At 48.9% G+C, this 26,761-nt stretch overlaps 1 protein-coding gene across 1 annotated transcript in view; it reads left to right on the forward strand.

Moving 5' to 3' along the window:
* The window catches only part of LOC115466128 (A-kinase anchor protein 8-like), a 90,894-nt gene that overhangs the window by 30,569 nt on the left and 33,564 nt on the right, over positions 1-26,761 (forward strand). Inside the window, exons 6-8 of the mRNA XM_030197176.1 lie at positions 5,387-5,427; positions 10,500-10,539; positions 15,077-15,188. Of these exons, the coding sequence (XP_030053036.1) occupies positions 5,387-5,427; positions 10,500-10,539; positions 15,077-15,188 (193 nt within the window). The remainder of the gene's footprint in view (positions 1-5,386; positions 5,428-10,499; positions 10,540-15,076; positions 15,189-26,761) is intronic.

A 26,761-nucleotide genomic window follows, 5' to 3' on the forward strand; every position in this document is an offset into this window, starting at 1 on the left:
ACGTGTGCAGGTGGCCCTGGGCAGTGCTGGATAGGACCCTACAGGTGGCCATTGTGTTAACCCCAGTTAGTGGTTCTGCTCAGCCATTAAGTGACACATGCCTTCTATAATGCTATATTCCTCAGCGACCCTCCAGACTGGTCAAGACGCTTGGGTTATGCACGCCTACAAGCAGAGGGAGACTGAGAACACTAAAACTGTAACAATGTATAAGCCACCTGCCAACCCCCAAGCAGCCAGTAAATCTGTCTCCAGCAGAGGGTAGACGGTGCAGCCTGAGCAGTCAATGTGGTCTGGTAGGCCTGGGATTTGTTTTAGGCCTTTTGTTGGTTAGCACCCTGTACTTAGAATCTGTGTGCTTCAGGGAAGTGGGTCCGGTGGGGCTCTGTTTTTCCCCTGGGGTGTCAACACCTGATGATCGCGTCCCTCCCCCTGCTGTGCTCCCCTGAGCAGTGAGCCCTGTGCCTCGGCTCCTGTGTGATTGCAGGAACCTTGAGAGCCATAGCCCTTGTCAGCTTTTAGCAACGGGGCTGGGAGGTAAGAAGCCAGTTGAAAAAAAAAAAAGAAAAGCTCTGCTTGTTTTGGGGCTGACCGGGAGAGCAGCAGTGCGTTTGTGAGAGTGAGTGAGTCTGGGCACTGCTGCCTGTTGGGTTGCTTACCTCTTTTCTTCCCCGAGGAATGTCGGCGGGGCACAATGCAGGCTCTGTGGGGAGCCGAAACCGCCTCTTTCTTTGCCTCCGGTATTGTCCGCAGAGGTTTCCGGGGTCAGCTCGGGCTCTTGATATGTCCTTGCTCCCGGGTGTGGTGGCGGTTCCGATTTTGGCGGGAACCGCCACCATCTTGAATTCCTCCGGCCTTGCGGTTTCGCCTCAGACATTGCAGGATTTTCAGGGGCAGAATGTAGGCTGGTCTGTTGAGTGCTCAGGGGGCTTAGGATTCCCTCCTGATTGCAGACCTTCAGAAGGGGGTAGGTCCCTTAGTTGCCAAGCGTCCTCGTCTAGAGTGGTCAGAAGACCCTGAGTTTTTGTCCTTACAGCACTCAGAATAGGAGTACAGTGATCTTGGAGATGACGTTCTTTTGGACACCTGTCCTGAGGATGAAGGGTCCTTGCCAGGTGAAGATCCCTTGGTAGTGAGGATCTTTCATAGAGATGAGCTGGCTGAATTGATCAGGTGGTTGCTACACTTAAATTTGATTTGCCTGAGACCATGGTGGCGGAGGTAAAGCAGGTAGACCTGTTGGTTAAGGATATTCGCCGGTCTCCCGTTCTTTTCCCATGAATAAAAACCTCAGAGAGATGGTCATGCAGGAGTGGTCTTCACCAGATTCTTCTTGTAGGGTGGCTAGAGCTATGGCGAGGCTTTATCTTCTTCCGCAAGAGGATAGGGACTCCTTAAAGTCCCCTACCTGGGATCCCAGCTGTACAAATGTAATAAATAGACGCGGTGGTGACGGCGGTCACTAAAGCTACTGCTATTCCTGTTGATGGGGGGGGGGCTGCTCTCAGGGATCCTCAAGATAGGAAGTTGGAATCCTTTATTAGGCGCAGTTTTGATCTGTCCGCCTTGTCGCTGCAGGCCTCAGTGTGTGGAGGTTAGTAGCTCGTGTTTGCTTCCGCTGGGCTGAAAAACTCTTAGGTGATCCGGCGGTGGATAGATCTTCCTGGGTGCAGGAGCTAGCCAAGCTGGAGATGGGCTCTTCTTTTTTAGCGGATGCTCTTTATGATTTGCTGCGAGCGTCTGCAAAAAATATGGCATTGGTTGTGGGAGCTCGTTGGGCTCTTTGGCTTCGAGGTTGGGTCACAGATGCGGCCTCTAAGTCCAAGTTGTGTTCTCGCCCCTTCAAGGATTCTATGCTGTTTGGGGAAGAGCTGGATAAGTTGGTACGCGGTCTTGGGGATGCAAAGGTTCCGCACCTGCCAGAGATGCGTCCCAGAACAGGTGGTCGAGTGCTATCGGGCCGTGGTCGTCTGCGAGATGCTCAGCGGTACAGGCCGGGGTAGGGTCAATTGTGCGCCTAGAGGGCGATTTTTTTTTTTTTGTTTTTTTTTGTTCGGCAACGGATCAGTGGGTGCTCGAAGTGGTGCATGACGGGTATGCCCTAGAGTTCAATGGCCCTCTTCCCGATTTTTTTTTTCTGGGATCTCCGTGTCGCTCTCGTCTCAAGGCCAGGGCAATTTGCCAAACCATCCTTCGGTTGATCGATCTGGGGGCTGTGGTTCCCGTACCCACCTCAGAGGGGGGGGGGGGGCGGGTTGTTACTCGTTTTATTTCGTGGTTCCCAAGAAGGAGGGTGCCTTACGGCCTATTTTAGATCTGAAAAGGGTCAACGGGGTGCTGAAGGTTCCCTCCTTCCAGCTGGAGACTTTGCATTTGGTCATCATAGCGGTTCAGTCGGAGGAGTTTCTCACATTCCCATCCGGGCGGCGCATCGTTTTCTTCGTTTTGCGGTCTTAGGACAGCATTTTCAATTCTGTGCTCTGCTGTTCGGTATTGCGACGGCGCCTCGTACCTTTTCCAAGGATATGGTGATCGTAGCGGCGGCATTGAGGAAGCAAGGAATCTTGGTCCATCCATATCTCGACGATTGGCTGATTCGAGCCAAGTCAAGGCAGGAGAGTGTAGAGGCGACTGCGAGAGTGGTGAGTTTCTTGGAGTTGCTGGGTTGGGTAGTGAACGTGGACAAGTCACCTAGTTCCGTCGCAGTCCCTGGAGTATCTGGGAGTTCGTTTCGACACGTTGAAGGGGTGAGTGTTCCAACCGTCAGCTCGGATTGTCAAGAGGCAGGCTCTGATTTGTCGGCTTTGCTCCAAGAGACTTCCTTCAGCTCGCTCTTATTTGCAGGTATTGGGTCTCATGTCAGTGTCATGTCTTTTTGACGGATGCTCCCCGCCTCAGCATTCAGTGGTGGCATCACATGCCGAATCTGGAGAAGGGCATGCCCTTGGATCCTCCAGACTGGATTGTTCTCAACACAGATGCCAGTCTGGGATGTTTGGGGGGGGGGGGGGCACATTGCCTCGGACAGGTGGTCCAGGGCCATTGGTCATTGGAGGAGACCGGATGGTCCATCAATAGTCTGGAAACGCGGGCGATCCGTTTGGCTCTCCAGGCTCTTCAGTATCTTTTAAGCGGCAAGGCGGTCCGGGTTTGCCCGACAATGCCACGTCCGTCACATATGTCAATCGTCAAGGGGGCACGAAGAGTCGGGCTGTCGCCGAGGAGTTCATCTGCAGAGTTTCTCAGCAGGTCACGTGGCTGGCGTGGACAACATGAGTGTGGATTTTCTGAGCAGACACACATTGCCCCCCCGGAGAGTGGTCGCTTCATTGTCCACTGATGGAGTGGGGTCTGCCTGTGATGGACCTCATGGTGATGCCCGCCAGTGCTCAGCTGCCCCGGTTTTTCAGTCGTCTGGATCCGCGGTCTGAGGGGATTGACACCCTGGTGCTTCCATGACCTCCAACAGCTGTTGTACGTGGTTCCTCGTTCCCTGGTAGGTCGTGTAGTTCAGAGACTAGAGCGGCACTTAGGCATGGTGATTCTGGTAGCTCCGAGTTGGCCTTGTCTGCTGTGTTACGGAGATCTAGTGAGTCTGGCAGATCGGGGTCCGCTGTCTCTGGAGGAGTCAGTGTTGTTAGTGCAAGGCCCCATAGTGATGCCCCATCCGTCTCCGTTCTCGCTTACAGCTTGGCTCTTGAGAGGAACAGGTTGCGGAAGAAAGGGTTTTCGTCCAGAATAATTGATACTGTGTTGCAGTCCCGTAAACGGTCCACCTCCGTCGCTTATATTCGCGTGTGGCGTGTTTTTTGAAAATTGGTGTCAGGATCGTTCTTATTCTCTTTGGCGCATTTCAGTTCCGGAAGTGCTAGAATTTTTCAAGATGGTGTGGCTAGAGGTCTCGTTCTTTCCTCTTTGAAGGTACAGGTGGCGGCTTTGGCTTGTTTCCGGGAGAAGGTACAGGGTGTATCCTTGGTCTCTTCTCCGGACGTGGTTCATTTTTTGCGGGTGTGAAGTTGATTCGTCTGCCGCGGCATCAGGTGGTTCCTCCGTGGGATTTGAATCTGGTGTTGGAGGTGTTGGTGGGTTCCCCCTTTGAGCCATTGGTTTCGAGTACTTTTAATGATCTCACTCTGAAGACGGTGTTTTTGGTGGCTATTGCTTCGGCTTGGCGGTTTTTGCAGGCTTTGTTTTGTCGTTCTCCTTTTTTGACGGTTTCTAAGGAAAAGGTGTCCCTGAACCCTGTTCCATCCTTTTTGCCTAAGGTGGTTTCCTCTTTTCATGTAAATCAGGACATTTCTTTGCCGGTTTTGGGCGATAGGTTGGGAGATTCGACTCGATGCTGTTTAGCTAAATTGGATGTTCGTCGAGCTTTGCGTTCTTACTTGACAAGGATGCGAGTGTTTCGGGCCTCTGCTAGGTTGTTTGTGTTGTATGGGGGACCTAAGAAGGCTGCTGCAGCTTCTAAAGCAACAATGTCCAGATGGTTAAAGAGGCAGTTTCTTTGGCATACTTGCTCAAGGGGTCGTGAGGTGCCTTCGGTACTTAAGGCGCATTCTACTCGGGGTGTGGCTTCCTCCTGGGCTGAAAGTAGTTTGATTCCTCAAGATATTTGCAGAGCGGCTCTCTGGTCCTCTCTGCATTCTTTTGTGAAGCATTATAAGATTGATGTGCAGGCTAGAGAGGATGTGAGTTTTGGTTCGGCAGTTCTGACTTCTGGTTTTCGGGGTTCCCGCCCTTAGACTGTTTACTGCTTTGGTACTTCCCAAGTGTCTTGACTGGTCTGGAGGGTCGCTGAGAAAGATGAAATTAGGCCTTACCTGCTAATTTTCTTTCCTCTAGACCCTCCAGACTGGTCAAGAACCCACCCGGTATGCTTTAGTCTGGTTTTGGTTTTGTGCCTCAGTGTTACTATGGCTGATAGGTCTTTAGTTCTGGACTTCTCGTTTTCTGAAGTTCAGTAGTAGTAGCCTCTGCGTTGTCAGGGGCGGACCGCAGCGCTTTGGTGGTCAGTCGACAGAAGCACATTCGTGTCTGTTTTGAGTTCTGAGTACAGGGTTCTATGTATTCGTTTTATGTGTTTGTTCTTTTCTGCTTTTACTGATTTACTGGCTGCTTGGAGGTTGGCAGGTGGCTTATACATTGTTACAGTTTTAGTGTTCTCATTCTCCCTCTGCTGGTAGGAGTGCATAACCCAAGCGTCTTGACCGGTCTGGAGGGTCTAGAGGAAAGAAAATTAGCAGGTAAGGCCTAATTTCACCTTGGAGTGAATTTAACTCACGGCAGAGTTTTCTTACATTGGTGAAAAGGTAACTGCCTAAAATAATTCTGAACTGGTGAACTTTCTCATGCTTGATGTCTGTCTTGTATATTATCTGTTTTTCAGAAAAGAAAGAGGGAGGAGATACTGAAAAAGGCTCCAAAGCTGTAAGTAACTGCCTACTGAATTACTGAAAACTTTCTACCATTCAGTTAGCTACTCTGAGCACCACCTAGGCACAGCTTTTCTTTTTTTTTTGTTGAAAGATATAAGCCTGAAAGTTGGTTTCCTTATTGACTACCAGAACAGGGAAATGGTGTCTCCCCCACCCCTTCTCCACTACCAGCAGATGGAGAAAAAGCAAATACTTTTGAGCCCCACCCTGTATAAAGCACCATTTGTTTCTTCAGTTTTTCTGTCTTCATTATGGAGACACAGTTCATCAAGGCTCATGAATGGGATATATATCCATATTTTGCTATAATCTGTTCTAGAGGGATACGGACAGCCATTGACAGTTTTAAAGCAACTGAATTGCAGGGGGGTGTGGGGAAAAGAGGAAGCCTTGTATATTGTCTGAAAGGGGAGAGAGTACTCTAATCCATGCTGTAGTCTACCTTTGATATAAATGAAAGAAATGGACCGATTTGAACAACATTGAGAAGCTGGGAATGAAAGGGGAGATATTGGTATTGGGTGACTTGAGTCTACTGGATTTGGATTGGACTATCCCATCTGCAATCCTGGAAAGAAGTAGAGTTCAACAGATCCGGCAGCCTTGTAAGGCAGGCTGTATGGACTATAAGGTCTTTATCTGAAACTGCCTGTGTTCTGTCGACATCCTCCTCTGATACATGCTGAGGCTGTCCTCACCCTGGACTGTAGAAGAGTTCTGCTCTTACCTTCACCAAACCAAGGATTCCAGAAAATCCTTAACTGTTTGTGTTCTTTAACCCAAGTATCACAGGTTCATTTCTTTCCAAAAAGACCGTAGATCAATGGATTTTGGTTTGCTTTTGCTATTCCCTTCAAGTCCTGCAAACCCATGGTTGATGGGTGCACATCAGTGGCTAACCTTGAAATAGGTTCTATTACAGTATGTGTCAGGGCACACAATCACAAAACATTATTCCCTTGGTCCGTGTGCTCAAGATGAAGCTTTTTGACAAGCAGTTCTATGTAACGGTCTTGCTGATTTTCTTGGTCAGTGTACTCATGATGCAGCTTTTGGACAAGCAGTTTGTTTAAGGGTCTTGCTGGGTTTGGTGTCATTTTAATTTCTCCAACCATTTTTCTACACCCAGGCCACTGGGACAAATTTATCGTGGCCCTCGGTTTGGGATTCATCTACAGCGTGCCTGCATTATCCTGCACTGTCTGCAGAGAAAGCAAAGTTGCTTACCTGTAACAAGGTCTCTGTAGACGGCAGAGGAATACAGCAGCTTTCATTGTCCGCCATGGGGTGGGGGGACCAGGACTCTTTCCAGCTCTGATATGGACTGAAGGGGTGGGGAAGGGGAGCAAGGCAATGGAGTAAACTCCTGTGCATGTTCAGGGGTATAAACAAAGCTCTCTGAGCTATTGGAGAAATCTGATCATACAGGCTTCGTTGGATAACGTAATTCTCCGAGGACAAGCAGGCTCTAATATTCTTACATGTGAGTGTCATCCATGATGGCCCAGAAGATGGAAACTTCAAAGCTCAAAACTTTCCAGAACGTTCTGTCGCGCGTGCCAACCCACCACGCATGCAGGGGCGGTTTCCCGCCCGTGACGCGAACGTGCAGAGATCAGTTTCTTTCCGTACGTCTGTACAGTCTGGTGGTTAAACAACTGTACTGATTTTCGCTCAGGAGAAGGACTTTCAGCGTTTATCTTTATTTTTTTTCCCTTGCTCTTCCTTTCAGTAAATAGGAAAAACGGGTCTTTTGCCGTCTTTGTGCCTTTTTCATTGGCACCATCAAGCCTTTTCATTTTGCCACTATCTTTCCACCCATGTCATCGAAGACTCCCAGCGCTCTCGAGACCAACTTTGTAAGTGTTCACCTTAGTGCAATTAGTGCTTATCAACGTGTAGAAGGTCAGCCTATCTCTGGACAGACTTTAGTTGTTTGCTTCATGAGAGGTTTGCTTTTGTCAGAGTTCCCTGTCAAGCCTCCTCCAGTGTCATGGGATATCAATGTCGGTCTCACCCAGCTGATGAAACCCCCTTTCGAGCCACTGAATTCCTGCCATCTGAAGTACTTTACCTGGAAGGTCATTTTCTTGGTGACTGTTACTTCAGTTTGTAGAGTCAGTGAGTTTTGAGCTTCAGCTCACTCGTATCTTCAGATATTGGGGCTCATGGCGGCATCGCTAGAGGTTGTGCCTTGGGCCAGGGCTCACATGAGGCAGTTGTCAGACTCAGAACCTGGAGGAAAGACTTTTCTTGCTGGAAGCTGCTCGTCTCAGCCTGCGGTAGTGGCTTCATACGCCGAACCTGGAGAGGGGCATGCCCTTGGATCCTCCGGAATGGGTGGTTCTGACTACAGATGCCAGTCTGGCAGGTTGAGGAGCACATTGTCTTGGAAAGGTGGCCCAGGGCCGTTGGTCGCCGGAGGAGGCTCAGTGGTCCATCAATCGGTTAGAAACTCGGGCGATTCGGTTGGCGTTACAGGACCTTCAGTATCTTCTTGACGGCAAGGCAGTTCGAGTTCTGTCCAACAACGCCACGGCTGTCGCTTACATAAATCGTCAGGGGGGCACAAAGTCAGGAGGTCGCCGAAGAGACGGCGGAGTTGATGCGTTGAGCGGAACTTCATCTGTAGGGCCTCTCGGCAGGGCATGTGGCTGGAGTGGACAACGTCAGTGCGGACTTTCTGAGCCGACACACGTTAGATCCAGGAGAGTGGTCACTGCATCGTCCGCTGTTTCGTCGTCTAGTTGAGAAAGAGGGGTCTCCCGATTATAGACCTCATGGCAAAGTCCAGCAATGCTCAGGTGCCCATTTTTCAGTCGGCTGCGGGATCCGCGGTCCGAGGGGATCAACGCCCTGGTGCTTCCGTGGTTTCCTCATCAGCTGTTGTATGTGTTTCCTCTGCCCTTAGTAGGGCGGGTAGTTCAAAGAATAGAGCGATACTTAGGTACGGTGATTCTTGTGGCTCTGGATTGGCCTCGTCGTCCATGATACGGAGATCTAGTGCGTCTAGCGATGAGATCCCCTGAGGTTGGAAGATCCGGTGTTTAGTGCAAAGTCCCATCGTTATCCCCGATCCGGCTCCATTCTCGCTTACGGGCCTGGCTCTTGAAAGGGACAGGTTGAGGAAGAAGTAGTGTGTTTCGTCTAGAGTAATTGATACGATGTTGCAGTCCCAGAAGCAATCCACTTCGTTTGCTTATGTGCGCGTATGGCGGCTTTTTGAAAGTTGGTGTCAGGATCGTTCTTACTCTCCTTGGAGCATTTCTATTCCGGAGGTGTTAGAGTTTTTACAAGAGGGTGTGGACAGAAGTCTTGCTCTTTCTTGTTTGAAGGTGCAGGTTGCAGCTTTGGCTTGTTTTCGGGGAAAGGTTCGGGGGGGGTTTCCCTGGCTTCTTCTCCGGATGTAGTTCGGTTCTTGCGAGCTGTGAAGTTGCTTCGTCCTCCACGGCGTCAGGTGGTCCCTGGGATTTGAATTTGGTGTTGGACGTGTTGGTGAGCCCTCCTTGTGAGCCTTTGGTTGCGAGTACCTTTAAAGATCTTACTCTGAAGACAGTATTTTTGGTGGCTACCACTTCGGCTCGGCGAGTTTCGGAGTTGCAGGCTTTGTCTTGTCGGGTGCCTTTTCTCACTTTTTTGAAGGAGAAGGTCTCTTTGAAGGTGGTGTCTTCTTTTCATGTGAATCAGGACATTTCTTTGCCAGTTCTGGGCGATAGGTTGGGAGATGCGTCTCAGCATCGTTTGGCTAAACTGGATGCGTGTCGAGTTTTGCGTTCCTATTTGTCCAGGACTCGGGAGTTTCGGTCCTTGGATAGGTTGTTTGTGTTGTATGGAGGACCTAAGAAGGGAGCTGCAGCTTCTAAGGCAACAATTTCCAGATGGTTGAAAGAGGCTGTTTCTTCGGTGTATTTGCTCAAGGGACGTAGAGTGCCTGAGGTACTTAAGGCGCACTCGACCAGGGAAGTAGCTTCTTCCTGGGCTGAGAGTGGTCTGGTTTTGCCTCAAGATATTTGCAGGGTGGCGGTATGGTTCTCGCTGCATTCTTTTGTGAAGCATTATAGAATTGATGTGCAGGCTAGGGAGGATGCGAGTTTTGGTGCGGCAGTTTCGACTTCTGGGGTGCAAGGTTCCTGCCCTTAGATTATATACTGCTTTGGCACTTCCCATGCGTCTTGACCGGTCTGGAGGGTAGCTGAGGAAGGTGAAAGTAGGTCTTACCTGCTAATTTTCTTTCCTCTAGACCCTCCAGACCGGTCAAGAACCCTCCAGTTGTGTGCATATCTGTTTGGTTTTTGTATGATTAGCAGAGTAGTGGTTTTTTGTTTTTCTGGGTTGCTATAGCTGATAGGACTCTAAATTTGGAACTTTGGGGTTTCTGAATTTCTGTTGTGTTTTCCTCTGCATTTCAGAGAAGGACCGCAGTGCTGCGGAGTTCGGTCATAGAAGCACGTTACTAGGTTTTCTTTCTGAGTACAGGGTTCTTTCCCCTTTTCAGGGTTCTAGACTATTATGGGTTTGTTGTGTTCTGCTTTAAGGATTTAGTGGCTGCTTGGGGGTTGGCAGGTGGCTTATACTTTAAGTTTTTGTGTTCTCAGTCTTCCTCTGCTGGTAGGCGTGCATAACCTAAGCGTCTTGACCGGTGTGGAGGGTCTAGAGGAAAGAAATTTAGCAGGTAAGACCTAATTTCACTTTTCCTCCTATCCCATGACCCTCCAATTTCCTCTGTAGCCTTTCATGAGGTATCTTGTCAAACGCCTTTTGAAAATCCAGATACACAATATCAACCAGTTCCCCTTTGTCCACATGTTTGTTTACTCCTTCAAAGAATTGAAGTAAATTGGTCAGGCAAGATTTCCCCACACAAAAGCCATGCTGACTTGGTCTCAGTAATCCATGTCCTTGGATGTGCTCTGTAATTTTGATTTTGATAATAGCCTCTACCATTTTCCCCGGCACCGACGTCAGACTCACCGGTCTATAATTTCTTGGATCTCCCCTGGAACCTTTCATTTTCTGCAGTATTGTCTAAACTGTTTAACAGCTTTTTTTTTTTTTTTTTGTTAGGAGGGGGCAGATGAAGATGGGAAAGAGAAGGGAGAATCTGGTGAGTGAGCATCTTGGAAGTGTGCAAGTACATCACACTGTCAATTCAGATTGAAATACCAAAACATGTTCAGAGCAGATGTCTCTTCATTATGAATATTTATAATGTATTGAGGCTTGCAGCTATAGTATCTTTGTCCTTGTACCAAATGTCCTTTCCTTAGCATCCCTCCGGACCGGCCCAGGATTGGACTGATGGGTTGTGCTCGCCTTCCAGCAGGTTGGAGACTGAGAAAAAAAACTCTGTCTCTAGCGAGCCAATAGGAGCCCTGGTCACGTGACCCTAGCCTCATTATTTTCTCAGTCTCCCAGCAGGTAGGAAGTGAGCCCACTAGTCTCTCTTGGTTGCTTTTTAGCCTGTTCTCTTCTATTTTGGCTTTTGTCTGCTTTTTCTCTGTGCTACAGGAATTCTTTGGAGGCTTGTTAGAACTTTCAGCTTTATTAGTTTTCAGCCTCAGGGGTATGCTCGGGTGTCCCGAGTCCCTCCCCCTTTTCCTCCCCACATCCCGTCTGATAATTCAATTTCTAAGGGAAGGGTTGCCCTTTTGAATAGCAAAGGGTTAATACCTTTGGGAGAGGCAGCCAGGTTAAAATTAAATAAATTAATAAGGAGTTTTCTTCCCCATTTCTCTAACGAGCAGGCAGCTCTGGTTGTTACAGTTGTATGTGTGCTGGCTGTTTAAAAAAAAAAAAAAAAAAAAGACACTGAAAGATTCAACAGCGTTACCTTGTTCTTGCTGGCCTGTTCGTTTTCGGGGGTGAATTTCTAGTTTAGACGCTATTTGACGGAGCGGGGCCCTCCTTTATTAAAATAAAAATAAAAAAGGATTTTTGGCGCGAACCATGCACGCGCGTGACCGCGATGTCCGAAAAACTCAAGCGATGCGCCGTCTGTCAGCGTCGGGGGGGGGGGGGGTTTCCTCTTCTGGCGCTTGCAAGTATTGCACGGCGCTAGGGGGAACGTCGGGTCTGGTTCTTTCTTCCTCTTCGGGAGGTCAGTCGGCAGTTTCGGCCTCCTCACCGTCGTGCTCTGAGCCAGTAGTTGCGGAGGGGGCAGGCGCGCCCCCGGACACTGGTACAGCGATTTTGGTGCGAACGGCGGCCATTTTGAATTCTTCTCCGTCTTCACAGATGCAGACTTCAGCTGTAAATGCTCCAAATTTGGATTCCCTTTCTTCGGGAGCTCTGGTGCAGGCTGGGCCTACTCAGGCAGGGGGTTTTCCTCCCGAGTTTGTGCTCCAGATGTACCAGGCTTTTTTGATGCACAAAGGTGATGCAGGAGCTGGGGCAGGAGTTTCTAGCAGACCTGTTCCTCCACCTCCTAAAAGATTTAGAGAAGGTGTTTTGCATGATGATTTTTGGGACGATCAGGAAATGCCCTATTTGGAGGAAGAGGAAGATCTAGAAGAAAATGTTTGGAATGATCCTGATCTCTCCTCTGCAGATCCTGAGGCTGCATCTTTTGTCCAGGGGGATGATCCTTCAGTGGCTAGAATTTTTCACAAAGATGATTTGCAGGAGTTTATAGCTATGGTCTCATCTACGTTGAACTTTGAAGATCTTCCCCCGGTTTCTCAAACCTGAAAGGTAGATTCCTTGATTAAGGGGTCTAGATCCACAGCCAAAACTTTTCCCATGCATCAGGACATTTGGGATGTTATTAAAGCGCAATGGGAGGTTCCCGATGCGGCTTTTCGTCCGACTAGATCTATGGCTCGTCTCTATCAGATTCCGGAAGCGGATAAGACTCTGCTTAAGGTGCCAGTCGTGGAGGCAGTGGTGTCGGCGGTTACTAAGCGCAATACGGTCCCCGTGGATGGGGGAACGGCTTTGCGGGATGTTCAGGATAGAAGGCTGGATTCTTTGCTCAGGAATAGTTTTGATGTTTCTTCCTTGGCAGTGCAGGCTGCCATTTGTGTTCCTTAGTTGCTAGAGCCTGTTTTAGATGGGCAGAGAGAGTCCTGGACAGGACTTCGGATGATCTGCAAGCTATTGATTTGGAGGTGGCCAGGATTGAGTCGGGGGTGGCTTTTCTGGCTGATGCCCTGTATGATTTGCTCCGAGCATCTTCTAAGTCGTTGGCTTTGGGGGTCGCTGCTCGTCGATCTTTGTGGTTGAAGGGTTGGTCGGCGGACGCGGCCTCCAAGTCAAAGTTAAGCAAGTTTCCCTTTACAGGTTTCTTGTTTGGAGAAGAATTGGATAAGTTGGTTAATTCTTTAGGAGATGCTAAGGTTCCTCGCCTACTGCAAGATAGGCCTCGTCTGTCTGGCCGAGGTTCTTTGTTTGCTAGAGGTTCAGGGAGAGTTTTCCGTAGGTTTCAGGCTGTTCGGGGTTTTCAACCTCACAGGTCTCGTTTTTACAATAGGATTCAGTCCTTTCGGGGTTCTCGCAGAGGAAGGGGTTTCTCCAATCCAGGTTTTAGATCCCAGACCCGTCCTACCCAATGAAGGTGCGAGGGCCTCTCCTCTGGTCCCTGTCGGAGCTCGGCTTTCTCAGTTTTATCAGAGGTGGGCCCATATCACTTCAGATCAGTGGGTCTTGGAGGTTGTTCGAGATGGTAATGCCTTAGAGTTCGCAAGGCCTATTTCAGACGCCTTTCTGGAGTCTCCCTGTCGCTCTCCTCTCAAAGTGAAGGTGGTTCGGGACACTCTAAAGAGGCTTTTAGATCTTCAGGCTATCTCTTCGGCTCCCAGTTCACAGGGCTCTGCTGGTACAAGGGCCCATTCTACATCCAGATCCGGCTCGATTTTGTCTTACGGCTTGGCTCTTGAACGAGCCTGTTTAACTAAACGAGGTTTTTCAGCACCAGTGATTTCCACCATGCTTCGGTCTCGCCGGCGTTCCACTTCTCTAAACTATATTCGCACTTGGAGGATTTTTGAGGCATAGTGTGCAGAGTCTAGCATTCTTCCGTTTCAGGCGTCCGTACCTCAGATGTTAGATTTTCTTCAACGATGTTTTGATAAAGGGCTATCTCTTTCCTCTCTTAAGGTGCAAGCGGCAGCTCGCTCTTGTTTCAGAGGTCGGATTCGGGGAAAATCTTTCGCCAGTTTTCCTGATGTGGTCCGTTTTTTGAAGGGAGTCAGTCTTCTTTGTCCTCCGATAAGATCAGTATTTCCATCTTGGGATCTTAATCTCGTTCTTTCGTCTCTGACGAAGCCACCTTTTGAGCCGTTGCAATCATGCTCTTTGAAAGATTTGACTCTTAAGACAGTGTTTTTGGTGGCTATTGCCTCAGCTAGGAGGGTCTCGGAGTTGCAAGCTTTTTCCTGTAGGGCTCCTTTTCTGGAATTTTCTAAGGTATTGTCTCGGTTTCATCTGTCCCAGTCTGTTTTTCTTCCAGTTCTGGGATTGGCCTCAGGGACGCAGGAGCAGAAACGGTTGCATACTCTGGATGTTGAGAGTGCTTAAGCGATATCTCTCAGTTACTGAGGGCTTTCGGCGCACGGACAGTCTTTTTCTACTCATAGCCGGTCACCGTAAGGGGTTGTCGGCTTCTAAACCCACATTGTCAAGGTGGATTAAAGAGATGATAGCGTCGGCCTACCTTCTGGCAGGTAAAGCAGTCCCAGAAGCTGTTAAAGCTCATTCGACTAGAGGTCAAGCAGCATCCTGGGCCGAGTGTTCCTTGGTACTGCCTGCGGAGATTTGTAAGGCTGCGACTTGGTCCTCTCTTCATTCATTTTCTAAACATTACAGACTCTGTTCAGTCTAAACAGGAAGCGGTCTTTGCATCCCGAGTGCTCACGGCGGGTTTGCTAGGGTCCCTCCCATAGGACTACTGCTTTGTTACGTCCCATCAGCCCAATCCTGGGCCGGTCCGGAGGGATGCTAAGGAAGTAGAAATTAGGCCTTACCTGCTAATTTGCTTTCCTTTAATACATCCGGACCGGCCCAGGTCCCTCCCTGTTCTAGCTTTCTGTCTAGGTTTGCATGTTCTATTTATGTGTTTGCAGAGCTGTTTTTTGCTAATTAGTTAAAAAAAAAATCCTTGATATTCTGTTAAGGCCATACCGCTGCTCTGGTTAGGGTACGTGGTAAGCCATTTCAGTGAGGCCATACTGCTGCTCTGGTGAGGGTTCGTGGTGAGCCATTACAGTGAGGCCATACCGATGCTCTGGTAAGGGTTCTCGGTGAGCCATTAAGATAAGGCCATAATGCTGCTCTGGTGAGATTTGTCGGTGAGCCTTTATTAGAGCATGTTCGCAATAGTGCTCCCTGGTTGCTGGAATTCCTTGAGGCACAGAATGTATTGTTCTTCTTTCTGCTTTGTTGTTCAAATACTGAGGCTAGGGTCACGTGACCAGGGCTCCTATTGGCTCGCTAGAGACAGTTTTTTTCTCAGTCTCCAACCTGCTGGAAGGCGAGCACAACCCATCAGTCCAATCCTGGGCCGGTCCGGAGGGATTAAAGGAAAGCAAATTAGCAGGTAAGGCCTAATTTCTACTTATATGATAAACTAATAATGCATAACAGCCTTGTACATTTGTTTTGGGATTGATTTGTATGCTGATGACTCCTTCTTTAACTCTTCCCAGGTTCTGCTTTAACAATGGAAGAAGAGATCACTCAGATCAAAAAGAAGCTACAGGCGGGTAAGAAGACTCAGGACCGGCAGAAGAAAAAGCATCGGGACCGCATGGTGGAAAGGTATGAACCAATCACATGTTCCTTCAGCTGTAATTGAGCATCGTGTTCAGTCATGCCCTAGACTCTGCCAGATGAATACAGTACCACCTACTGGGCCAATTCATTCTTTTTAATTTCTATATTGATAAAACACAATAAATCAGTCCCACACAGGATGGTTTTGTGCTATAGTTCTGGTGCAGATTGCTTTCTGAGCTCAAAATCCTAGCTGCCATGCCGCTCATTTTTCTTTTTGTTTTTTTTTTTTGGTTTTGTGTCCACACCGTCACCTGGATGCTGTTTGATCTGTTTTGTTAATCTTCCACTGAAGTTTTTCTTTGCTCTTACGTGGTGGTAATCCAGGTTTGCTTAGCGTCCCTCCGGACCGGCCCAGAATGTGACTGATGGGTTGTGCACGCCTTCCAGCAGGTGGAGACTGAGAAAAAAACCCGTGACTCTAGAGAGAGCCAATATAGAGCCCTTGGCAACAAGAGAAAGATCCAGTAATCTCAGTCTCCAACAGGTGGAAGATGGTGAGCCCTTCAGTCTCATTCTTTATATTTGTTATATTCTTTAAATTTTTTCTATTTCTTGCTGTAATTCTTTTAGTTGGTTTTAATATCTTGGTTTGGGTGAATTTATTTCTTCTGTGTATCCGAATATATTAAAAAAAAAAAAAAAAAGCAAGCCTATTATTTAGAGGCAGAGGCCTGTGGGGGTCTCTTAGCGCCTCGGGGGTGTCAAACTCGGGTGGCCGGGTCCCTCCCCCCATATCCTACCTGGTATTCTTTTAAGCTGTGCTTGAGTAAAAAAAAAAAAAAAAATTTGCACAGAAAAGCAGCTTTTGAGGCATGGAGAGGCAGCTATGACAAAAAAAAAAAATCTTTGATTTTGATTCTCTGCCCTTTACTTTCTCTTTAATCGAGCAAGACAGCTTCTGTTTTCTCTCTGGTTTGCTGTTTTTTCTGGCTTCTGTTTTGGCTTAGGTAGATGCGATGGCAGAGAAGCTCCGCCGCTGTTCAGTCTGTCAGCGGCAGGGAGTCGGCTCGAGCGGTGCTTGTAAGTTTTGCACCGCGGTAGATGCTTCATCGGAGCAGGGGCTGTAAAAATGTCGGCGCCGTTAGCGGGGGGGAGGGGGGGGGATTCGGCAGTTTTAAATGCAGTCGGGTCAGCCTCGCTGGCAGCATCGATATTGCTGGGAAACGCTACCATTTTGTCTTCCCCTCTAAATGCATTCCTGCCTGCTTTACTGGCCTCTCTCCTGGCTCTGTCTCAGACTCCTGTTTCTTCAGCGGGTGAAGGTTGCTTCTCGCCTAACTTTGTGGTACAAATGTACTAAGCTTTTTTTATTGCACAAAGCTGCTCTTCAGTAAAGAGGTCTCAGGAGGGCCAAGCAGCGCCTGCTAAGCGGCCCAGGCAGTTTTGACATTTAGAAGAGGATTTTTCTTCTGATTTGGACCAGGAAATGCTGTCCTTGGAGGAGTCATAGGTGTTTCCTGAGGGTCACTTTCCCGAGGACCTCGTTCAGGTGGAAGGTGGTGCGGAGCCTCTCTGCGGGGGAGGATCCCTCAGTGGTGAGAAGTTTTCATAAAGATGACCTGCAGGAACTTATTTCTCAGGTTTCCACTACCTTGCGATTTGAGGAGCAGGAGGCTCCAGTGGTGGAGCCCAGAAAGGTGGATTTACTGGTGAAAGGTATTCATAGGCCAGGTAAGACTTTTCCAGTGCATCAGGATATTAGGGACATCATTCAGGCACAGTGGGAGGTTCTGGATTCTGCCTTTCGTCTTGCCAGATCCATGCTCAGGCTTTATCCTGTTCCAGATTCAGACAAGGATCTATTACGCCCTCCAGTGGTGGACGCCGTAGTGGCCGCAGTCACTAAACGAAATATTGTTCCCGTGGATGGTGGGATGGCTTTGAGGGATGTCCAGGATAACCGTATAGAATCCTTGTTAAAGAATAGTTTTGATGTTTCTTCTCTGGCAGTGAAGGCTGCTATCGGTGCTTCTTTAGTACCGAGAGCCTGTTTCCTTTGGTCTGAAAAGGTCTTGGACCGTTCTTCTGATGATCGGTGAAGTTGGAAATTGGTTCGGCCTTTTTGGCGGATGCTCTTTACGACTTGCTTTGGTCTTCTTCTAAGTCTATGGCTCTTTGCGTGGCAGCCCGTCGCTCTTTGGCTTCGTGGCTGGTCTGCGGATGCGGCCTCTAAGTCCAAGCTTAGTAAATTTCCTTTTAAGGGTTCTTTTTTCCTTTGGCAATGAGTTGGATAAGCTGCTGCGTAGCCTGGGTGAGGCTAAAGTTTCGAGGCTTCCTGAGGATTGTCTCAGGGGGCCTGGACATGGTGTTTTTTTCCGGCCATGGTAGGGGCTGTGATTTTCGGTATAGACCAGGCAGAGTAGTTCCGTTTCAATGATCCAAGTTTTTTTTTTCAGAGGACCTACTCCTTTTGGGGTGGTCGTAGAGGCGGGCGGGAAACGGGAAATTTTCTCATCTTCCTCCCATCCTCAGCTATGAAGGTTTGCGGGCCCAGCCTCCGGTTCAGGTAGGGCCTTGGTTGGCGCAGTTTTATGGGAGGTGAGCCCAAATTACTTCAGACCAGTGGGCTCTAGAGGTTATTCGTGATGGGGTTCGTCCTTTGTCAGACGCTTTCATAGTGTCTCCCTGCCATTCTCTGCTCAAAACCAGCGCTGTCAGGGACACTCTACGCAGACTTCTCAACCTTTAGGCTATTTGTCCAGTTCCTTTGGCAGAGCAGCGTCTAGGATGTTACTCCATTTACTTTCTTGTTCCCAAGCCAGAGGGTTCCTTCAGACGGTCAATCGAGCCCTTAGGGTGCCCACGTTTCGTATGGAGACTTTGCGGTCGATCATTGTGGCGGTTCAGACCGGGTAGTTTCTGACGTCGCTCCACCTCACAGAAATCTACTTGCATATCTGTATTTGACCAGCACACCAATGTTTCCTTCGGTTTGCGGTGCTCGGCCAGCATTTTCTTTTTTGGGCTCTTCCCTTCGGGCTTGTGACTGCTCCTCGGATGTTTACCAAAGTCATGGCTGTAGTAGCCACAGCACTCAGAATGGAAGGCATTCTAGTCCATCCTTATTTAGACGATTGGTTGATCAGAGCAAAGTCTTACCAGGAGAGCGTTCAGGTGACAGTTCGAGTAGTAGACTTCTTGAAGTCCCTAGGTTGGGTAGTCAGTGCACAAAAGATCCATCTTCAGCCATCTCAGTCGTTGGAGTACCTGGGAGTCTCTTTCAATGCATTGCAGGGCCATGTTTTTCTTCCGCCGGCTCGTGTCCTCAAGCTGCCGTCTCAGATTCGTCATTTATTGTAGCCACCGAGGCCAGAGGCAAAGGATTATCTTCAGGTCCTGGGTTCCATGGTGGCGGCGATCGAGGCAGTGCCCTGGGCCAGGGCTCACATGAGGCTGCTTCAGAGGTCGCTTCTTTCTCGGTGGCCTTCACAGAAGGACTCTCTACATCAGAAATTGTCACTTCTGGTTCAGGTGAAGAGCAGCCTACGTTGGTGGCTGCGAGATGCCAGTATGACCAAGGGGAATGCCTCTGGATCAGCCCAACTGGAGGGTGGTTACAACACATGCCAGTCTCCAGGGATGGGGAGTTCACTGTCAGGGATAGTATGCTCATGGCTTGTGGTCTCCTCGGGAGAGATCTTGCTCAATAAATCTATTAGAGACTAGGGCAGTTAGACTCGCAATACAGACCTTTGTCTATCTGTTGAGGGGCGAGGCAGTCCGCGTGATGTCAGAAAACGCCACCATGGTGGCTTACATCAATCGGTAAGGAGGAACGAGAAGGCGGCAGTTGGAGCAAGAAGCGTCACAGCTGTTACAGTGGTCAGAGGTGCCTCTGGTGGCGCTGTCAGCGGCTCGTGGCAGGAGTTCAAAATGTTCAGGCAGACTTTCTCAGTTGAAACATGCTAGATCCCAGGGAGTGGGCTCTGAGCGATGTGGCGTATCAGGCGGTGGTGAACCGTTGGGGGTTCCCCAAGATGGATCTGTTTGCTCCCTGGCCGACCGGTCTTCTTTATGCCTTTCCTCCATGGCCATTGATAGGGCATCTACTTCAGAGTCAAGATGCACAGGGGCAGTCTGATCTTCGTGGCACCGGATTGGTTTCGCAGACCATGGTATGCCGATCTTCAGCGGCTTCTAGTAGAGGGATCCGTTCAAGCTCCCGGTCAGGCAGGATCTTTTAGCTCAGGGCCCGGTGTTTCATCCGGATCTGAGTCTATTCTGTCTTATGGCCTGGCTCTTGAGTGGGTGAGACTGACAAGAAGGGATACTCCGCTAACATAATTGCTACTATGCTTTGCTCTCGTCGGCGTTCTACCTCTTTGAATTATGTTCGGACCTGGAGGATTTTTGAGGCCTGGTGTGAGGAGCTCGGGATAGCTCCCTTTCCCGCGTCCGTCTTGCAAATTTTGGATTTTCTGCAACGTGGTTTCGTCAAAGGCCTTGCTTTGGCTTCTCTTAAAGTGCACATTGCAGCTGTCGTGTTTTTGAGGTCGTGTTCAAGGAAGATTGCTGGCTAGCCATTTTTTAAAAGAGGGGTTAGCCTCCCACGTCCTCCGTCTCGCTGTTCTTTTTTCCGCTGGGATCTTAATTTGGTACTCTCGGTTCTTACCAAGCCGCCCTTTGAGCCTTTATCTTCTTGTACTTTGAAGGACTTAACCCTGACGGCATTGTTTTTAGTGGCTATTGCCTCAGGTAGGAGAGTTTCAGAGTTCCAGGCTCTTTCGTGTAGGTCTCCGTTTTTGGAATTCAGCTCAGATCGAGTGGTTTTAAGAGCAGTTCCTTTTTTTCTGCCCAAGGTATTGACTCGTTTTCATTCATCTCAACTGGTGGTGTTGCCTGTTCTAGGTTCTTTATCCTGGCTGGAGGAGTAGCGTCTCTTGAAGCTTTTGGATGTCAAGAGTTCTGAAGCATTATGTCAAGTCTACGGAGGACATTTGTCGGTCTGATCGGAGGTTCACGCAAAGGGCTTATGGCTTTTAAGCCCACTATTTCTCGTTGGCTTAAGAAAATTATTGAATCAGCTTACCATCTTTCTGGGAAAGCTGTTCCGGAAGGAGTTAAGGCTCAGTCTACCAGAGGTCAGCGTACTTCTTGTGCAGAGCGTTGTCTAGTGCCTCCGGAGGACATTTGTATGGCGGCGACTTGGTCTTCTTTGCATTCCTTTTCTAAGCATTATCGATTGGACCTCCTGAGTCATCAGGAAGTTGTTTTCGGGGCACACGTTTTGATGGTGGGGCTGTTAGGGTCCCTCCCATAATCTTACTGCTTTACTTCCCATCAGTCACATTCTGGGCCAGTCAGGAGGGACGCTAAGGAAGGAGAAATTAGACCTTAACTGCTAATTTGCTTTCCTTTAGTCCCTCCGGACCGGCCCAGATCCCTCCCTTTAGGTATTCTTTGCGTTCAAGAGTTAAGTGATATTGATTTCTTGGGAGCTGTGTTGCTGGTTTCTGGTTTCATTGTTAAAAAAAGAAAACAAATTCTATGGTTCAGTTTGTAACCTTTTGTGCATGATATGCAGGGGCATGTCATTTGTCACATTATTGTTGGTGGCACACACCCTGTGTTGGCAATGTGCCGGTGGCTGCTCAGGCTTTCGTATGCACAGGCCATTTACGTGTTGTTTTACTTCTACTTTGGTACTGGATCTTTCTCTTGTTGCCAAGGGCTCTTATTGGCTCTCTAGAGTCAGTTTTTTTTTTCTCTGTCTCCACCTGCTGGAAGGCGTGCACACTCATCAGTCACATTCTGGGCCGGTCCGGAGGGACTAAAGGAAAGCAAATTAGCAGGTAAGGTCTGATTTCTCCTTAACTGGTTAGAGGCAGATAACTGGAATATCCTGCCTGCCGTGGCACTATGCAGTTAGTATAAGCACCTGCTAATAATCAGCAGTAGTACTTGGATAACTAACTTAGGACAGTAAAAGTTGGTCTTGAGTTAGCCAGGTAAAACTGTCCATGAACTACTGCTGAATATTTGTGATGCCTGGGGTAATGAAAGCAGGTGCCAATATATTCATGTCCAATACTCTGGGTCTGGCACTGAATACCTGAGTTTAATTCTGCCAGTGTTTTAAATGCTGACCACTTCTAGCTGCCTATTGCCTCCTTAGCGCTACCTCACCCCCTAATATGTTCTGTTGTCCCCCAGTGAGGGGATCTTCAGGCAACACTCTTGCAGGTGGAAAATGTCTGTTCCTTAGCATCCCTCCGGACCGGTCCAGGAACTGACTGGTGGGTTGTGCACTCCTTCCAGCAGGTGGAGACTGAGAATTCCGACTCTAGAAAGCCAATAAGAGCCCTGGCCAAACTAACCTCAGATTCAGTAATCTCAGTTTCCAGCAGGTGGAAGGAGGTGAGCCCTTTAGTCTCCTCTCTTTATCTCTGTTTTTTTTTTTATTTAAAAAAAAAAAATATATATATATATATCTTAAAGCAGGGCAGAAGCTGTGTTTCTTTCTCTGTGCCCAGTGGTTTAGGCTTCTAGTGACTGGTCACCCTTGGGGTGCTACACCTGGGGGGTAACCGGGTCCCTCCCCCTATTCTTCCCCTGGCGTTTCTATTTATAGTTGTTTGCTGGGGAGAGCTCAGTCTCTTTGGAAGAAGAGCACTGTAGCTTAAGGAGAGGCAGCACAGCAGCTCTGGTGGGGCGCCATTCAGGTGCTTTATAGAGAGCTTTTTGACTATTTGTCGGGTCGTTCTTTAAAAAAAAAAAAAAAAAAAAGAAACCGGAGCTGTGGGGGCGCGATGGCTGAAAGGTTGCGCTGTTGCCTGGTATGTCAGTACTGGGGGGGGGGGGGGGGGGGGGGGAACCTCCGGCTTCCATATACTGGTACCGCCTGTTCCAGCGGTTTCTTCTTTTCCAGCGGGGCCAGTTGAGCCTTCTTTGGGTTCTTCTGAAATGGGCAGGCTGCTGCAGTGCTTTTCTCTTCAGGAGGTGTGCAGGAGGGACGTTTCCCTCCAGAATTTGTTCTTCAAATGTACCAGGCTTTTCTCTTAAAGCAGGCAGGCTCTCCTTTGGTTCCTTCGGGTGATGCTGCTCCCAGACATCGGATTCCTGCAAAAAGAGTTAGAGAATACGGGGACCTTGAGGAAGATCAGGATTTGGAGATGTCCGCATTGGAAGAAATGGATGTGTTGGATGAGTCACAGTTGGATGACTCGGCTTCCGCTGAAGCAGGGATGGATTCTTCTTTCCCAGGGGACGATCCGTTGGTGGTTCGTATTTTCCACAAGGAGGCTCTCCAGGAACTCATTTCCTTAGTGGCGGATACTTTGCATTTTGAAGAAGATCAATCTGCAGTTCCTGAGGTACGTAAGGTTGATTTGCTAGTTAAAGGCATTAGGTGCCCTGGGAAAACTTTTCCTATGCACCAGGACATTAAGGATATCATTCAGGCTCAGTGGGATTTTCCGGATTCTAGCTTTAGGCTAGCAGGGTCTATGATGTGCCTTTATCCAGTCCCAGATATTGAAAGATCTCTTCTGAAGGTGCCGGTGGTGGATGCTGTTGTGTCAGCGGTCACAAAACGCAATACAGTTCCTGTAGATGGAGGTACGGCTCTTGGGATGTCCAGGATCGTAGGGTGGAGGCCCTAAGTTTTAACGTCTCCTTCCTGGCTGTGCAGGCGGCTATTTGTGGCTCTTTGCTAGCTAGAGCTTTAAGTGGGCCGAGTGAGTTTTGGACAGGTCTTCCAATGATTTGTCTTCAATTGATGCAGAGGTGGCCAAGATTGAGACGGGCTCTGCTTTTTTAGCAGATGCTTCGTATGACTTGTTGAGGGCATTGTTGAAATCCATGGCCCTTATGGTGTCAGCTCGTTCTCTGTGGCTGAGGGGTTGGTCTGCGGATGCGGCCTCTAAGTCTAAATTGAATAAGTTCCCTTTTCGAGGTTCCTTTTTGTTTGGCCCTAAGTTAGACAAACTGGTCAATAGTTTGGGGGACACCAAGGTGCCTCGTCTGCCAGAAGATCATCCTAGAGCTCCTCAACGCTATTCTGGTTTCAGACGAGGACGGGATGTCCGTTTTCGATCAGAGACGTTCAGCCTCGGTGGTCTCGTTTTTTCCAGAGGAACCTTTCCTTTTGAGGGTTCCGTTGAGGAGGTAAGGACTCAGGCTGTTTAGTCCGCAACCCGTCCAGCCCAATGAAGGTGCGAGGGCCTCTCCTCTGGTTCCAGTAGGAGCTTGTTTAGCTCTGTTCTTTCAGAGGTGGGCCCAAATTACGTCAGATCAGTGGGTTTTGGAGGTTATTCGAGACGGGTATGCCTTAGAATTCGCTCATCCTCTCTCCGATGCCTTCCTAGAGTCTCCCTGCCAATCTCATCTAAAGGCGGGAGCAGTACAAGACTTCTCCAGCTGCAGGCTTTGTCCAGTCCCTCCATCAGAGGACAGATGAGGTCATTATTCCATTTACTTCCTAGTTCCAAAGAAGGAAGGTTCCTTTCGGCCGATTCTAGATCTCAGGGCAGTCGATCAGGCGCTTCGGGTTCCCAGTTTTCGAATGGAAACTGTGCTCAGTGATAGTGGCAGTCCATACCGGAGAGTTTCTGACTGCTCTGGATTTGACGGAAGCCTATTTGCATATTCTGATTGGGCATGGGTATAAGTGCTTCCGCTTTGCAGTCCTGGGACAGCATTTTCAGTTTCGAGAGCTTCCCTTCGTTTTAGCCACAACTCCGCGTACTTTCACCAAGGTAATGGTAGTCACAGCGGCACTCAGACGGGAAGGCATTTTAGTTCATCCATATCCGGACGACTGATTCGGGCAAAGTCATACCATGAGAGTCTTAAGTCATGAATCGAGTGGTTCAGTTTCTGAAGTCTCTTGGGTGGGTGGTCAACTCAGCCAAGAGTCGGTTAGTGATGTCTCATACCCTGGAGTACTTGGTTTTGTTTGACACGGCACAAGGTCACATATTTCTCCCTCAGGCGAGGATTCTCACGATCTAGTCTTAGGTTCAGGCCTTGCCACGCAGGCAGGTCCCGTGTGGTCGGGATTATTTACAGGTATTGGACTCCATGGCGGCATTGATAGAAGCAGTGCCTTGGGCCAAGGCGCACGTGAAGTCTCTCCTGTCCTGGTGGTCTCCTCAGACGGACTGCTTGCATGTGAGGTTGCCTCTGCAGATGTCAGAACGCAGCAACTTATTTTGATGGTTCAGGACACCCAATCTGACAAAGGGCATGCCATTGGATCTGCCCAGCTGGACAGTGATAATGACAGATGCTGGGGTGCTCACTGCCTGGGACAGTTTGCTCAGGGTCTGTGGTCTCCTCCGGAGACGTCCTTGTCGATCAACCTTCTGGAAACCAGGGTGATCGGTCTAGCTCTGAAGGCATTTTTTTCCCTAGTAAAAGGCACTCAGTTCGCATTCTTTCGGACAATGCGACAGCGGTAGCGTATGTCAAACAGCAGGGAGTCATCGAGACTCATGTCATGAGCGGAAGCTCATTTGATCGCTCTCGGCATTGCATGTGGCAGGAACGGAAAACGAGCAAACAGATTTCCTCAGTCGCCACCTCCTAGATCTGGGAGAGTGGTCTTTTGGATCGTAGGCCTTTCAAGTGATAGGCCAGTGGGGGTGGCCAGTCATGGATCTTTAGCCACTCATGTCAACGCAAGTCGCTTCTTCAGTTGCAGGAAAGACCCTTGAACGGAAGGTGTGGATGCTCTTCTACAGCCGTGGCTTCCGGGTCTTCTATATGCATTTCCTCCGTGACCTCTCCTGGGAAGACTTATTCAACGCATTGAGGCGCACGCGTGAAAGGTAGTGTAGCTCCAGATTGGCCTTGCAGGCCATGGTACGCACATCTATTGCGCCTTCTAGTTGCTCTTCCTCTCAGGCTGTCGGCTTGGCTCTTGAGAGAGCGCGCGATTGAGGGGTTACTCTTCAAGGGTCATTTCTACCATGCTTCATTCTCGTCGTTGTTAGTTCAGAATTTGGCGGATTTTTGAGGCCTGGTGTGCTGATAGAGACATTTCTCCTTTACGAGCCTCGGTGCCTGAGATGTTGGATTTTTTACAGCATGGCTTTCAAAAGGTCTTGGCTTTTGCTTCTCTTAAGGTACAAGTCGTGACTTTGCTGTGTTTTTGGGGTCGCTCTCAGGGCAAGTCCTTGGCTAGTATTCCGGATGTTTCTCGTTTTTTTTAAAAGGGGTAAGTCTACTGCGGCCTCCCTCGAGACTTACGTTTCTGGCTTGGGATCTTAATTTGGTCTTGTCTATTCTTACTCGGCCTCCCTTTGGCGGCTTGTTCTCTTAAGGATTTAACACTCAAGACGATATTTTTGGTGGCCATTGCCTCGGCCAGGCTAGTGTCAGAGTTACAGGCTCTTTTCTGTAGGCCGCCGTTTTTGGAGTTTTGTAAAGAGCGTGTGGTATTGCGTCCGGTTCCTTTGTTCCTTCCTAAAGTTGTCTCCCGTTTTCATGTCTCTGTAGTTTTGCCAGTCTTAGGTTCTTCTTCGGGTTCCAAAGAACAGCGCAGTCTGTGATCTCTTGATGTTGGAAGGATTCTCGGACACTATCTGAAAGTTTCGGAAGATTTCAGGCATTCGGACCGTCTGTTTCTCCTTATTGGGGGATCCCGTAAGGGTCTCACAGCTTCTAAGCCAACTCTTATCGAGGTGGTTAAAGGAAACTATAGAGTCCACTTACCTTCTTTCAGGCAAGCAAGTTCCGCAGGGGATCAAAGCTTATTCTACTAGGGAGCAAGCAGCTTCTTGGGTGGAACGTTTTTTGTTCCTCCTTTGGACGTATGTAAGGCAGCAATGTGGTCGTCTTCGCATTCGTTCTCGAAGCATTACAGATTGGATGTGCAGTGCCGTCAAGAAGTGGTGTTCGGGGCAACGGTTCTCACGGCAGGATTGCTGGGGTCTCTCCCTTAGGATTACTGCTTTACTTCCCACCAGTCAGTTCCTGGATCGGTCCAGAGGGACGCTAAGGAAGGAGAAATTAGATCTTATCTGCTAATTTGCTTTCCTTTAGTCCCTCCGGACCGGTCCAGATCCCGCACATGTCTGTGTAAATAGTATGAAAGAGTGTGTTCTCTTTGGCTACTGTTTTGGTTCATTATTAGAGCTGTTGTGTGGTTTGCGATTTGGCAACATTTATATATTAAAAGAAAAAAAAAGAAAATCTATATAAATAATTCTCACCTCCTCTCACCTCCAACATTCTGAAGCTCACTCCGTGGCACTGTAGCCCTGTACTGTTGGTAGGCTAGGTTGTGAGCACCACTCACCCTCACTCATAGACCCGCCCTCAGCCACGCCCCATCCAGACATAATTCGCAACTCCAACGTTCTAATGAAGCCTCAAATTTCCCAACGTCCTAAATGTGAAGTGGTGTAGATCAAATTTTGTCCGAGTGTCTGCCCCGCCCTCGCGTCACAACGTGATGATGTTGAGGGCGGAGCAGTGACACTCAGCAAATCGAATCGGTCACCCGTTTGACCTGCACGAAATAAGGAAGGACTTCCATTGCCAATATGTTGGTAGACAATGCAACCAGACGTAAGATGCTCGGAGGACCAATCAACGATCTGCAACAATGC

Source organism: Microcaecilia unicolor, chromosome 3, assembly GCF_901765095.1.
Source record: "Microcaecilia unicolor chromosome 3, aMicUni1.1, whole genome shotgun sequence".
Taxonomy (NCBI): Eukaryota; Metazoa; Chordata; class Amphibia; order Gymnophiona; family Siphonopidae; genus Microcaecilia; species Microcaecilia unicolor.